The sequence below is a fragment of the Heteronotia binoei genome, chromosome 4, assembly GCF_032191835.1.
Source record: "Heteronotia binoei isolate CCM8104 ecotype False Entrance Well chromosome 4, APGP_CSIRO_Hbin_v1, whole genome shotgun sequence".
In the NCBI taxonomy this organism is placed as follows: domain Eukaryota; kingdom Metazoa; phylum Chordata; class Lepidosauria; order Squamata; family Gekkonidae; genus Heteronotia; species Heteronotia binoei.
This window is the reverse complement of record NC_083226.1, coordinates 49,252,829-49,267,922: the sequence shown is the minus strand read 5'-3', so window position 1 is coordinate 49,267,922 and position 15,094 is coordinate 49,252,829. Positions and strand designations below refer to the sequence as shown.

The 15,094-nt window shown below is 41.6% G+C and overlaps 1 protein-coding gene across 6 annotated transcripts in view; it reads left to right on the top strand.

Moving 5' to 3' along the window:
- Window positions 1–15,094, top strand: part of DENND4C (DENN domain containing 4C) — a 90,607-nt gene that overhangs the window by 63,072 nt on the left and 12,441 nt on the right. For 5 of the 6 annotated variants that reach the window (XM_060237233.1, XM_060237231.1, XM_060237229.1 and 2 more), the window contains 7 exons: window positions 785–913; window positions 1,780–1,924; window positions 2,181–2,327; window positions 4,399–4,524; window positions 6,310–6,456; window positions 8,473–9,638; window positions 14,202–14,382. In XM_060237233.1, the coding sequence (XP_060093216.1) occupies window positions 785–913; window positions 1,780–1,924; window positions 2,181–2,327; window positions 4,399–4,524; window positions 6,310–6,456; window positions 8,473–9,638; window positions 14,202–14,382 (2,041 nt within the window). The remainder of the gene's footprint in view (window positions 1–784; window positions 914–1,779; window positions 1,925–2,180; window positions 2,328–4,398; window positions 4,525–6,309; window positions 6,457–8,472; window positions 9,639–14,201; window positions 14,383–15,094) is intronic. The other variant, XM_060237232.1, reaches the window with a different exon arrangement.

Genomic DNA, 15,094 nt, shown 5'->3' with positions numbered 1-15,094 from the left:
ACTTTTTTTTTGGCTGTCATGATTCACTGATATATCTTGATGTTCTCAACATTTCTTTGGGATTTTCACTTTTCACATATTAATATTGAGTTTCCAAACATCGCATGTTCATTATAACAAGATGTGAAGAGCTCAGTTTTCTTATTTTTTCTACCCCCTTTCAAATTGATGTCAGGTTGGTAACAGCTAAAACTTGCTGCTATTTTTGCCGTATGCAAAATGGCTTCATGCTAATCCTTTTCCCATAGTTCATAGACTTCATGAAAATCCGTCTCCCATAGTTGATATAGCACCATAACACACTCAGAAAACACACTCAGCCACAGTACTGGGAATTTCAGTACTCCACAGTACTGGGAACTTCAGTGTCTTTTGTCTTAACCTACTTACAGGATGTTTAAGCTTTTGCTAATTTTAGGTAGTAAGACACATTACTATTGCAAAGTAAATGGCACAGCAGTTACTGAACATCTGCTTCTAATCCTAAACACTTAATTTTAGTACAGCAGTTTATAGAATTAGACTTAAGAATCTTTTAAGCCAGAACAAAATTTCTTCAAGTTAGAACAAATAGTAACTCCTCAACTGGCTTGCAGATGCTGAAATCTTTTGGAAATTTTTTCTCATTATTCTGATTTAACATGTACTCCCTCTACTGGTTACAGAGATGTATGTATGGTGTAGTTCCATCTTCTGTGTCCTTTCACATCCATTGTTTTACATAATGTAAACTGCTACAGAGTGCTTGCCAAAATTGATTGCACAAACCTTCAATTTTTATTAGGTTTGCTATAGAGTTGTAATGCAGCTCTGTGGACTTTGGGGCCACCCTGTTCTGGCTGTGAGAGTCCTTTTTGAAATGAAAAATGCTGGCATACAGCCAAACGCAATCACCTATGGTTACTACAACAAGGTAAGTGAGATGTGGAAAAAAAAGTCAACTAAGTATGTCTAAGTTGTGCTCATCGCTTTTGTTTGAGATAATCTTGAACTAGCGCCAAGATTACCCTAGCCATAGGATTGCCTGGTCTATCTTCCTTAGCTACTGTTTTAGAAAGCTGGAGGGTGGGGATTTGCTGCCCACCTCTACTCAAAGGCCTCCCTGCCTGGATCTCTCTGTGGCTAGCCATGAATAGCTGTCTGATCTTACTTTTTTATTGAGTCTGGATTGACCCATGTTAGATACTATCTTGGGTAATGTTTTTAGCCAGCTGGCTTTCTGACTGCTTGTTCCTAACCCATACTCTCCTGTCCGTCAGAGTGGTTTGTCACCTCTTGAGTCCCAGATGTCTCAGAATCTACCATATACATGGGGAACTTTCCAGCTAAATGGAAAGTGTCTCACCAGCTTTTTTTAAAATTTGCTTTTTCTCTGGGCAGTGCCAGAATTCAAATGTCAGGGTGGCCCTAAAGGGAGCAGAGTAGGTTCTTGGACCTGCTTCCCCTGTTCAACTCAAGTGGCCATCAGAACTGCACAAGAGAAGGGCTAGATCCTGTCTATTCAAGCTTTTTCATGCTTGAGGAACACTGGTAATCAATTAAACGTTTTGCATTTGAACCTGTTGACCAAGTTCTAGGTTGTCTTTTTCTGGATCTGACAAAAAAGTAGATATCTTCATATATAAGAATGTGAATTTCAAAGTGTAAATCATAACACAAAAATAATACAGCACTATAGCATGGCTGAGACTACATGGTATAGGGGTGTGTGTGTGTATGCACTTTGCTTGGATATAGAGCATTTTGAGTTTCTGGAAATAAGCAATTTCACTTTTCTAGGCAGCTTTGGAGAGCCCATGGCCTAGCAGTAATCGCAGTGGCATTTTTCTGTGGACAAAAGTGCGGAATATGGTGCATGGCATGGCACAATTTAGACAATGCCTCAAAAAGTCTACACGCAATTTACAGGTCCCTTCAGTACCAGGTAATTTTGCAGTCACTAAAGTCTGTAGGCCCAGCTTCTACAGAGCTAGGATACGAGAGCTGTCTTATTGTTGCAGGAAAATGTGTAATTGTATGAAGGTAGCTTTGGACGTGGCAGGGGAGAATTCTTAAATATTTCTAAAATGAAATTGAAAATGTAATCATAGAATTAAGTATGATGATCTTTTAGGCTTCTAAGAACTACTTTTCAAAATGTCCATTTTTTGCAACTAATGCGCTGTTGTTTGCATCTTCAGCTCCTCGGATGACCGCAGGTGGAAGTGATGGGGACACGGTGAGCCATGGTAGTGTGGATAGTTCTAATGATGCTAACAGTGGGGATCACACACTCTTCGTCAGAGACTTAGTCAGGCTTGATTCCATTGGTAATCACTCTAGCACAGGTACTAGATCTGCTGGGTTTCACTAACTGCACATCCTCTTTCTAATATGTTGCTGACTTGATTTTCCCTGAAATCTGTTCTTCCTATGAATATGGTGAGGCGGAGAAATGGCTCATACATGCAGCTTTGTCTGTGGCAATCCCATGAACAGCAGAATCAAGGATACAGTTCACAGGATTACTGGGAGGCAAATTCCATGTGCAAATCACCCACTGGACTCATGTTTTCAGCATATGTCTGTCAGGGGCATTATCCTATGTCTGGAAATCACATTGTGGCCCCTGAAAGAGAACCAACAGAGTGAATCCCTGCTTCTGTGGCCTTAAAAGGGGTGTAACTCTGCTTAGGGTGGCCCTGTGTTTCATGGATTAACTGTTTTGGAAAGGGGCCAAGGGGCTTGTGAACTGGAATTACTGTAGTATGACCTGTAGATTCAGGTCAGTTTGAATTCCCAGTAACTTTGTGTTCTCTCATTCCACAATTCTGTAACATGATCTTTTATTGTCAGTTGGTGGACATGATGCACATTCTTCTACAGATGCATAGTCTGTTAATAGTCCTGCAAGCTGTTCAAATCGCAAGTTGGTGAGGAATGCATTGTGCTTTAATCCCTTAGGTTAAATGCTTATGCTTATTTAAATTTGCATAAAAGAATGATAATGAAACTGGGAAAGGGTGAAATAACCAAGAAGCTACACAAACAGTGAGAACTTGCATGAAGTTGATGTGTGACATATATCTGCAGGAAGAGATTTTAGTATACTTTATATTTTCCCTGTATTACTTTAAATGAAAATACTCTCTTGGCCTTCTAAAGATGTTCATTATGACGCACATAAGATCTTTTATTAAAGCATACTGAAGAATGGCTGCCACAATAAACACCCTGCTTTTGTAGCTTGTAGATCTAAATATTTTCCCTCTTCTGTCCCCTCCTCTACTAAACTTTCTGATATCTTTCTTTTTTAAGCGTTTGAGTCTCTCTCTCTCTGATGTGTAGATGGCCTGCTGTCTAGTAGATGACTAAAGATTCCTTCTCTTTGATCTCTGTTGCTCTGCTTCTTGCTCTGTGCTGTCTCTTGGTGCTGTCATGGTGTGGGGTGCAGACTTGTGTGGCGTGAAGCCTTGGAGGCACGTAGGCGTTATTTCTGCTCTTGAATGTTAACTGCTCCAGGTAATTTTCCCATTTATAGGTTTTTGTCACTTGATGAGCCAGGAGTGGGAAAGGTGGTTTCTCTTGATGCTGTAAAAAATAGCTGATGGCCATAGTAAAAGCCCATTTTGACCCTGTGTAATTATTGATCGTTTAGTGTTGCATATTATCTCTTGAATGGCAGGGGGAAAAAAGTGGATCAAGATTGGCAATAAGCATTTTACTACTTAAGAACTTGTCATTCAGCCTGCATGCTCCCCCCCCCCCACCACCATTCCAATACATCCTTATGTACCTAATGAATTTAATGAAGGGACTCCAGTGAAAAATCTCCTGAGCCTACTTGGGTTTTATGATTAGGTGGAGCTGCCAGAATTGGCAGCTACTGAAGCCTCAGTTTCTGCTTACTCGAAAGGAGATCAACACTAATGAGAACTAGAGGTAACAGGAACCAGCAGCCAAGAGAGGCCTAGAGACAAGGCAGCAGAAATGCCTCTAACAAATTAATTTAGCAGTGTATGAGCATGTGTATAGAGGGGATATCTGTACAAGTGAGGTAACAACTAACTTGTATCTGAGATATGAAAGAAATAGGAAGATGCATGTTGTATTTAAATGGGAATTATATTTATTCCTCTATAGAGAACTTACCACTGTTAGAACTTACGATGATGTCCTGCTAAAAATATTCTGCATATCAGATCTCTAATAAGCCTTTTGAATCTCAGCTGCTGTTCTTTTCTTCCAACAGACTGAAGATACTCTGTATGTGTATATATTTTGTGTACTGGTATTTCCAACTTTGGTTCTTGGAGTTTTTTTTTCCTTTTTCAATTAAAATGTATAAACAAGTTTGTTTTGTATTATTAATTTGTAATTAGAAAAAGCTGCTAGAATGTGTTGCATTCTTTTCAACAGGTGGTCAGTCTGATCAAGGATATGGCTCTAAAGATGAACTTATAAAGGATGACGGCGATAGTGTTCATACATCAGATATGCTTGCAGAAAAAGAGCTGGTTGCTAAAGATGAAGATCTAATTGGAGGTATATTATATTGATTAATTTATATATATGTATTTTTAATATTCAAATACAGTTCTAGGGTTGGATTCACTGGAAATTTCCATGACTAAAGAAATTTTTAACCAGTGGAGCACCACTTTCTTGCCTCCTCCCCTACTGTAGCTCCAAAAGACTCCAGAAATGCTGCTCCTGGGGTACAGGGGATCCCAACCACCAAGACCAACATAATGGATAAATCAGCAAAAATCCTCTCTGCATCCATGGAAATCCTTGGGTAGATCCAAGCCCTGATAATGGTGGGCTCTGACTCTGCAGTGGTTTCTGTTATCATTCAAAGGAAATTTGATACATAGACAATATACTTGCACACATGAGTTTCACTGAGAGATCTGAGGCTTTGAGAGCATGACTGGCCTAACTGATCTCATGAGATAGTTGTGAAGATAACAGTAGTGGAAGGGAGAACCATGTATTTCTGTGCTCCTTGGCTGAAAGGCAGGATACAGTGGGAGACAGGAAAATAGTCTGTGCATTCAGTGGTAGCACAGCAAGGTGAAACTTAGCCATTGTGATCTCTTTCTCTCTACCTATAATATGCTGAACCAGTCTACAAAAGATGGTTTAAAGGCACAGTAAGATTCTTCATGGTTATCTGATACCAGTAGTCTTCCTTTAAAAAAAAAGAAAGCTGTACCTACTTGGAATGTGGTGCTTCCTTTTACTGCACACTTATTTCTAGTAGATAAAAAATTGGAAATTACTGTGGGCAAGGTTAATAAGATTATTCCTGGGAGTGGGGGGGAAGCACTTGTAAGGGAAATTAAAAATGCTAATCACTTCTTGCAAGTTAGTTATGAACCATGTTCTAAGACCAGTGGGTGATCAGACCACTGCCTTGAAGGGAGCAGATCATTGAAGAAAGAACCAGCAGACCATGTCCTTAAAGAAAAAATATATTTTAAGTCAATAGGATGATGTTACATCTTAAGCATCCTCTTACTAAGTTCACATTCTGCACTTAATCAGGTTCACTCGATCATGTGGCCAAAGCTGACCAGTAGCTATTGTTGTTAAGAGGCAGGAATCCAGACTATTGGCTACTGCCTTGAATATTGCCCTGTTGGTCTCCTCTGTCGAGCTGGAGAATTTTCACGATTGTATAGTTCACTTTGAGATCATTACACCCTCCTTAAAGGTCGCTCGCTCTCCCCTTCTGGTAAACAGTATTGCCTCTCCCTTTTCCTTTTTAGTGGATGACTGTTGGTCTACTCATCTTCATATGATCTCAGATTTTTTTCAGGCTCTCTTGCAAAACATGAGGTCAGCAAAACTCAAAATTGCCTGGTCAATCATTCTGTGATGGGAGCAGGAACTGGTCAGGCCTTTGTTTCCTGTTGTTCTGAAAACTGTTTCTCAAGACCGTCTTGTTCTGGGAGCTAGATGTCCTTTCTGAGGGGAAAAGCTGCAAGGCTATACAGTTGTGTTGCTCCAAGTCTGAACCCGTGTGAAGTTCCTCTTTCTTGATTTTTCTGTTGACCTTCTCTGCCCAGGATTCCTCATGCCTCCTTTTTTATTTTTTTTTTGCTTGTGCAAGCCATACATTACTTTTAATTTGATTTAACTACATTAATCATATTTATAAGCTGGAGACCATGTCACATTCCATCCTGTCTAAAAATTTAAGCTGATTTTTGGATAGACTGTACGTTTAATTTTCTCTTTGTTCAGGGGAGGGCAATGTAGGACGTTGGAGGCACTTCATTTGTAAATCAATTAACTTTTCAAAAAATATTTTTCCTTCTGCAGAAGTTGGCAGTGTCAGTGAATCTGCTGAAAAACAGCATCTTAATCCAGACTCCCATGGCCCAGGAGAAGTCCCAGTACAGCCTGGAAGCAGCATTGTAAAAGTTCCCTCTGGTATTTTTGACAGTAGTGGCAGGAAGAGCAGCAGTGGTGAGTTACTGAATGCAGAAAGTGCACTGAAACATAGAGTTTGGATTTACATCTGGCTTGTAGATATAAAACTGTGGCTGGAGATGCCTGATGTAATGACAGCAGACAGCAGCCCATTACGCATGTCTTCAGTGTGGCCATGTTCAGCCTGGGAAATGGGTAGAGAAATAATAAAGGAGAGTATTCTTGAGAGGATATAAGATGCCTCTTCTCTCACCATGACATAATCTCTCCAGCTCCTCTGCCCATACCAGATGTTTGAAGGGAATGAACATTTGATCCAATAGCTTTCCCATTGTGGATTTTTAAAATAAATAATATAGTTTTTGAAGTTAAGCATTGCAGTTACCAGGGGTCATGTCGTAGAAAAAGAGATGCCAGAGCTCATTAGCACAGCTCATTTGCATATGCCACACACCCTTGATATCACCGGAAGGTGTGTTAAATTATATCAGCTCAGCATCTACCCTAACACGCTTCTTGAATTATAATTGTCATAATAAAACCTTACTCCCATCATACTTTTTAAATTACATTATCCTATATGGCCACAGTGGCATGATGTAGATGTCCATCTGCCTGCTTGATACGTTTTGGTTATTTTCCCATTTTTTGTGGGGAAAAATATTAGAAAGTTTGTCAAATCATAGAGTTCAGCAAAATTCTCACAGGGGATTTGAACAATGGCGCCCAGAAGCAAGTATTTTTTAGGAAGGATGGAGAGGTAAAAAAGAAAAGAGCACAACAAAATTTAGAGGTTCCAGAGCTCCACTCCTGTCTAAAAGGAGGCCTGGCAATTACTAAGATAACTTTGGCAAAGCTTGTTTCTTCCAGTAGGATGATGTTGATTGTTTCTTTATTCAGAATGGATTAGTAAAGGAAAGGAAAGAAAAGGTCCCCTGTGCAAGCACCAGTCGTTTCCGACTCTGGGGTGACATCACATCACAATGTTTTCACGGCAGACTTTTTACGGGGTGGTTTGCCATTGCCTTCCCCAGTCATCTACACTTTCCCCCCAGCAAGCTGGGTACTCATTTTACCAACTTCGGAAAAATGAAAGGCTGAGTATTTTTGATCTAAGGCATGACAGCAAATATGCCATTTTCCCTGAACATCAGTCCTTGCTTAGTACCATAAACAAATGGCAGCTGTCTTTTTATGTAAAGGCTTATACATAATACTCAAGACGCTGTTGTCATTACTTGGTTGAATTTGATTTATGTCTGCAGCAGACCTGTAACATCCACACAAATAACTTTTGGGGGATGTTTGGAATCCATAATGAAGAGTGGGAGAGGCTCTTGCTAAAACAACCCAGCACACACCCAAAAAATGCCACACAGGTAGAACAATTCCAAATGAACATAGGTCATTTAATTCATTAAGCACATGAAGCTGCCCTATACCGAGTAAGACCTTGAGTCTATCAAAGTAATTCTTTTCTATTCTGAGTGGCAAGTCTCCAGGCACTCAGGCAGAGACTTGATCCTTTTAACTGATTGAGAGCTAGGTGCCAGGGATTGAGCCTAGGACCTTCTGCACGCAAAGCAGATGCTGTGTTACTGAGCCATAGCTCTCATAGTTGCCATGCTTAGACTTCTGTGTCAGCAAGCCATAATCCATTATTTCTGGTTGATTGTAAGCACAGATACAGCTATTTTTTGTAGTGCATTTTCTGGCTATGAAAATCATAAATACGGCTTTCTGAAGTGCTGCTGATCATTGCAGTGGGAATGCACCACTTTTTGAGTTAATTCTTTGGAATAAATGTTATCAAGATGTAACATGTGAACATAAAATTCCTAGCTAGAAAATAAAGTTCTGTGTTAGTGCTGCGAAGATGCAGTCTGCTAGACAGAGGAGTTCAAAGAACTATCAAAAACCTCTATAAGTTACCTGCACTCTATAGAATTACTTCATATACCTATGTTACACTTTCCTCAAGATATTTATTCTTCTGTGCTTTGTTACTTTGGTTTTCTGTAAGTATATCAGCTCTTTTTGTTACTGTTAAAGGAACTCCATCCAGCCCATTGTTTGTGGTTCAGGATCCACTAGAAGAGTTAGTGTTTGATGACAATACTTCTCCCAAGAGAACTGGTGAAAAAGGAAAGAAGAGACAGAAGCTTTTTTCAGAAAGGAGCTGCAGCTTTAGCACTGAAAGCAGAGCAGGCATGTTGCGGAAGAAAAGCAGCTTAGACTTGAACTCCAGTGAAGTCGCAATAATGATGGGAGCAGATGCAAAGATCCTCACAGCGGCTCTGTCTGGGGCCAAGCCATCACCGCCCCATACAAGTAAATCCCAAGGTTTTGACAATGTAAGTGGTGATCAGCACCATTCTGGCTCAGATGCCTCTAGGACTTCTGAGAATGAAAATGCTTGGGATGCAGAGGTTTGGTCACCACCTGTTCTGGAAGAACTGGAAGAAGGACATGAACAGCTTGAAAATGGGCATGACAATAGTGCAGCCAAAGCTGAGGACGTTAACTCCAACACCCTTAATGCCTCTCCGTCCACAACTAGCCAGACAGAACTCAAAGAGATGGTGAACAAAAGAAATAGCCTTTATGGTGTTGTCAGGCCTGTCGAAAGGGAAGATGTTCAGGTGGGCCTGGACCCTTTATCTTTGCTGGCAACAGAGACAGTAGAGCCGAAACCCCCTGAACAGGAAGAAAAGATAATGTCACCAGTAGTTGCACGCAATTTAGCTGATGAAATTGAAAGCTACATGAATCTGAAAAGTCCCTTGGGCAGCAAATCGTTCAGCATGGAACTCCACAAGAAAGAGAGCAGCCAAGACAAAGCCTCTCCTAGTTCACTTGGCCCTCCTTTAGACAGGCGGTCAAGCCTACCTTTAGATTCCACTCCACCGCCCCAAGTTCAGAATGTCGCTCGTAAAAGTCCAGCTGTTTCCCGATCCAAAACCTTTACTGGAAGACCAAAGCAACTAGCCATTTCACGGACTCAAAAAGAACGGTCTACATCTTTAACAGGATTGGGCCGTTCTTCGCCACAGGCTGCATTTGGTTCGGTAGTTACAAGCTTTTCAGGCCTGAAGCTGGATCACATCTTATCTGGACCTAAAATAGATGTTCTGAAATCTGGTATGAAACAAGCAGCTAATGTTGCCAGCAAGATGTGGGGAGCTGTAGCATCAGCATATAGCTATTCAGATGATGAGGCAAGTCTTCTTTTAAATGTTTTCTCTCAGGTGGTTTAATCTTATGTTATAATAGCAAAATTGGGATATCAATCTGTGGGTAGTTAAAATCACCTATTACGACATAGTTTTTACGTTTAGCCGCTATCTTTAATCCATCCATCATATTATAATCATCCTCTATCTTTTGATTTGGTGGGCGATAACAAACTCCCATAGTTAAATTTCCTTTTGGGCCCTCTATTTCGACCCAAAGCATTTCTAGAAGGGAATCTAATTCTTTGACCTCAGTCTTACTGGACTGTATACCTTCTCTGACATACAGAGCCACCCCACCTCCAACCCTTCCCTCCCTATCCTTCCGATATAACTTATATCCAGGAATCACCGTGTCCCACTGATTCTCCTCATTCCACCAAGTTTCTGAAATTCCCACAATGTCTGTGTTTTCCCCCAGCACTAAACATTCCAACTCACCAATTTTATTTCGAATACTTCTAGCATTTGTATACAAACATCTATAATTTCCCAGGCAAATTAGGCCCGCAACCTTTCTCCTGCTGCCTCGAGACTTTGGCAGACACTCCATACTGTTTGTCACCATCTCAGTGGACAACTCTGATCCATTACCCGGTAGAAAAGTAACAGCTAACCCTTCATCTCTTTGAGATGAGTCTTCCTGAACCAGAGACATTTAATCTCCTGTCAGCTTTCCCCCAAGATTTAGTTTAAAAACTGCTCAGCCACCTTTTTGATTTTAAGCGCCAGCAGCTTGGTTCCATCTGGGGACAAATGGAGACCGTCTCTTTTGTACAGCTCCCGCTTGTTCCAGAAAGCATCCCAGTGCCTAACAAACTTAAACCCTTCCTCCCTACACCATTGTCTCATCCACACATTGAGACTTCTAATTTGTGCCTGTCTCTCCAGCACTGCACATGGAACAGGTAGCACTTCTGAGAAGACTACCTTGGAGATCCTGGCCTTAAGTCTCCTGTCTAGCAGCCTAAATTTTTCCTCCAGGACTTCACGACTGCATTTCCCCACATCATTGGTGCCAACATGCACCACGACCACTGGCTCCTCCCCAGCACAGTCTATCAGCCTATCTACAACACGTGTAATGTCTGCTACCTTCACACTAGGCAGGCAAGTCACCATATGGTCAGTACTCAGTTTTGCCACCCAGCTGTCTACTTGCCTAAGGATCAAATCACCAACTACCAAGACCCCCTCCTCCCTGCCCAGGGATGGTTCCTTGGCGCAAAAGGATATCTGCTCACCAACTGAAGAAGAGGTCCCTTCTGAGGGTGCATTCCCCTTATCCTCAGCACAGTGCCTTGTTCCCTCTCGACCCTCATGCTCCCTGGCAGCAATGGGGCTGCCATGTTCAGAGTGGGGCTCATCTAATACATCCCGAGTCTTCTCCGAGTGCCTAACTGACTGTCTGTGCTTCTCCAGGTCAGTCACCTCGGCCTCAAGGGTACGAACTTGTTCCCTGAGTACCAGGAGCTGCTTGCATCGAGCACACACCCAGGACTTCTGTCTTGTGGGCAGATAGTCATACATGTGACACTCAGTGCAAAACACTGGAAAGCCCCCACCCCCTACTGGCAATCTACCTTCATGGAGGGTCTACTTACCTTATTGGGAACACAAGGAGAATAGGAATCTGAGTTCCTGGTCCTTACACAGCCCACAGGCTAAGAGCCGCAGGCCAAGAGCCCTTTAACTTTTGCCCTTCGACTCGTGCCTCTGGCAAGGCACAGCTTAATAATGCAAAGAGGGTGGGACCTCAGTCTGCCCCAGGAACACAGCCACTCCTAATCAATCAGCAACAATCACCTTCAGCCCATTCAAACCAAACAAACAGCAGTTCCCCAGCAACCACAAATTTTTATTCAACACCACAGAAAGACGAACATAAAATAGAGTTGTATACATACAAAATAGTCAAAAGAATCATTCTTAAATATATGTATACATATATCCTCAGAAACTGATAGACAACTTATAACCAAATATTTCAAATTAAAACCAAAAGGCCTGCCCAAAACTAACCATATTTACAATAGTAACAGAAATTTATAACTCTCACATTTCAAGAGCGAATTTACATAGCAAGGATCGTTATCTAACTTCTCAATTATTGGAAACCATTTTGCAATTAACTTTTCATGGGCCATGTAGGGATCTATAGAATTAAGACCTGATGCTATTTTTTCCATGGCCATATGGTCCCAAATTTTGGAAAACCATTGATCAACACTTAGATAACTAAGGCTTTTCCATGTGGTAGCTATGACAGATTTCGCTGCTGTCAGCAGAGTTACCAACAATGAGTGATGCCTAGATGGAATTTTCGAATCTAACCAGTTATACAATAATATGAAATCTGGAGTATATGGAATGCGAACACCCGTGGTTTCTGACACCTTTTGGATAATACATTTCCAGAAACTTACGACTTTCTCACATTCCCACCAACAATGGAAAAAGGAGGCTTTCTGGCCACACCCTCTCCAACACAAAGAGGAACAGTCTGGTAAAATACATGCTAAACGTATAGGAGTATAATACCACCTTAAAAGTATTTTATAATTTAACTGCAGAGTATTAAGTGAATTGGTGTTAAAAGCTTCTGATGACCATATAGAATCCCAATGGTCTGCATCAAGAATCATATCACAATCTCTATGCCAACGTACAGCATAAGAAGGTGGCTGTCTAAAATGATCTAACAATAGCATGTGATACAATTTAGAGATAGTATGTTTACTGTTTTGGTTAAAAATCATTACCAATCGTTCAAATTCAGTTTTAGGACATAATTTAGCTGCTAACAACATTGGGGAATTTAAAAGGTGTGTTAGCTGAATATACTCAAACCAAGAAGGAAGGCAATTTAGTTTCTTTCCCAGTTCAACCATTGACAAAATTGAGCTCCCAACGATTAATTGAAACAAAAATTTTATTGAGTTTCTGCTCCAAAAACCATAAGAGCCCTGTTTTGCCGCTGGAGCAAACCAGGGTTGCCTCAAAAAGGTAGCAATTAAAGAGATAGGAGGGGCCAATCTCTTGCGATTGTTATCCCATATACTTACTATTTCTTTCAAGAAGGGGCTCTGTAACAGCCAGCTTGGTCTAGATGACCTTTCCAGCCACATATATTCATGGTATTTCAGTGGGGTTAAATGTTGTTCTTCTATTATCACCCAATCAGGAGTATCTTTAGCATAAACTGCTTTTAAAAAGCCTGAAAGTACCGTCGCTGAATAAAATAAATATAAATTTGGGTAAGCTAGGCCACCTCTGTCGGAATGACGACAGAGAGTTGAGAAAGCAACCCTTGGTTTCCTTTCCTTGTAAATAGTACCTTTCTGAGACTGCTTTGATCCGGCCCCGGACAGGCTGTGTGCGGGATGTGCGCATGTTTACACGCTTTTTTGATCCATCTGTCTCCCATCCCTGGGGCGGTTCAAACTGCCCATCTGTTATCACCCTTTGTGAACTAAAATTTTCCAAGCATTGCACTTTAAAAGAGACTTTATGAATTGTACTAGTGATATATTCTGTGCTAGTGATATATGAATTTCTGTAAATCTGTATTTTGGGTTGCTTAGCAAATTATTCATAAACAGCGTTTGGAATTGTATTAGTTATATATGTTCATGGTTTATTGTTCCTTTGGTTGTAACCTTCAGGTGGGGGCTGCAGATCACCCAGAATTACAACTGCTTTCCAGATCAGTTCTGCTGCGGAAAATGGTGGTTTGGAGGGTAGAGTCTATGGCATTATAACCTGCTGAGATTGCTTCCCTCTCCGAACCTCACCCAAATGTCCAAGAATTTCCCAACTACTCTCATGGCAGTTGTCCTTTCCTGCCCTTTCCTAACAATAAGTTGCTTCAACCAAAGGACTTGTCATACAATAAAATCAGACATCAATAACAATTACAGAATACTTGATAAGGGAAAATTATGGCACTAGTAAAATCTCAAGATTGTCATATTAATATGTAGCAGGAGAGTGTCTCAAAGATATTATAATGACACAAATTTGGCCACAGATCATGTATCTGCAGGACTAATAGTTAACAACAAAACTACCTGAGGTTCAATAGCAAGTTGGTATTTGCTCAAAATGGGGGAAAGCCAAAGTTCTCACAATGAATACAGTTGTCTACAAAATAACACCATGTGATCAGTGGTATCAGTCATGCCAGAGGCACAACAACAAAGGGCAGCCAGAGAATGAAGCAAAATGCCCCTTCAACTGAGCTGTTAGCAAAGCATTTAGCCTACCTAGCATAAATGTGCAGCAGTTGCTAAGAACAGTAAGATATTGTAAATATGGAGGGAGACTTGGGGGGTGGGGAGGGAATTCCAAGGGCGAGGGTGGAGCATACTGATAGCTTTCTTTAACTTCTGTTGTTGTTGATTGGGTATAACTTGAAATTTATTAAGCGCTTTTACCCATTGCCAGAAGACACTCTGCTTATGTATTTCTCAATAGTAACAAGTAAATGTCAACAAAATAGGAGATAACTGAGAAATAAAACTTTTTGGTGTCTTTTTTATATTGAAGGATGAAGGGAGTCGACCTGATTTTACCTTTCCTGCTGGCTTTGAAGACCAAATGTTAGGTGTCAATCAGTCGCAAAAACCAGGCATTGCAGGACTGACAACCAGTGAACTTGCACAGAGTACAACTAGTCTTGGCAGCAGCAGCAGCAGTGGAGATGCAGGGAAACAACACTACCCAACAGGTATGGACATTGCCTTTGTTGGGACTACAGTGAGTCATCCTCTGCTTGAAAAGTTGGAAGAGTCTGTTGAATTTGAAGTGTTGGACTTGGGGGAGGGGCTTGGTTCTAATCCTTAACTGGGCCATGAAGCTCTCTGAGGCAGGGATCCCCAAGCCCTGGGCCACGGACCGGTACTAGTCCGTAGCTTGTTAGCAACCAGGCACAGCACCACCTGTTTCACCTGCCTGGGTGGATGAAAGAGGCAGTGTTGCCTCACTCCAAAGCTGCCTCTCCTTATATGGGAGGCCACCTCGGAGCAAGGCAGAACAACCCTGCTACCCCTTTGCCTGCCTGGGACCTGGACGGACAAAAGAGGCAGTGCAGACTTTAAATGGGAGAGGGAGGCAAATCGGCTGCTTCTGTCACCAGGCTGCCTAGCAGGGAGGTGGCAGAAGCAGCCCTAGTCTCCCCCCCCATTTAAAGACCCCCCCATAGGGGGCAGGGGGACAGCCTGGGGCAGCAAACTCCCCCCCAACCCCAGTCTGTGGAAAAATTGTGTTCCATGAAACTGGTCCCTGTTGCCAAAAAGTTTGGGAGCCACTGCTCTGAGGGACCTTAGATCAGTCTCTCCCTCTCTGTCTAACCTACCTAATATAGCTGTTAGAATAAAATGGAGGAGAAGAGAACTATGTATGCTACCCTGAGTTCCTTGGAGGAACAGTGGAATTGAAAA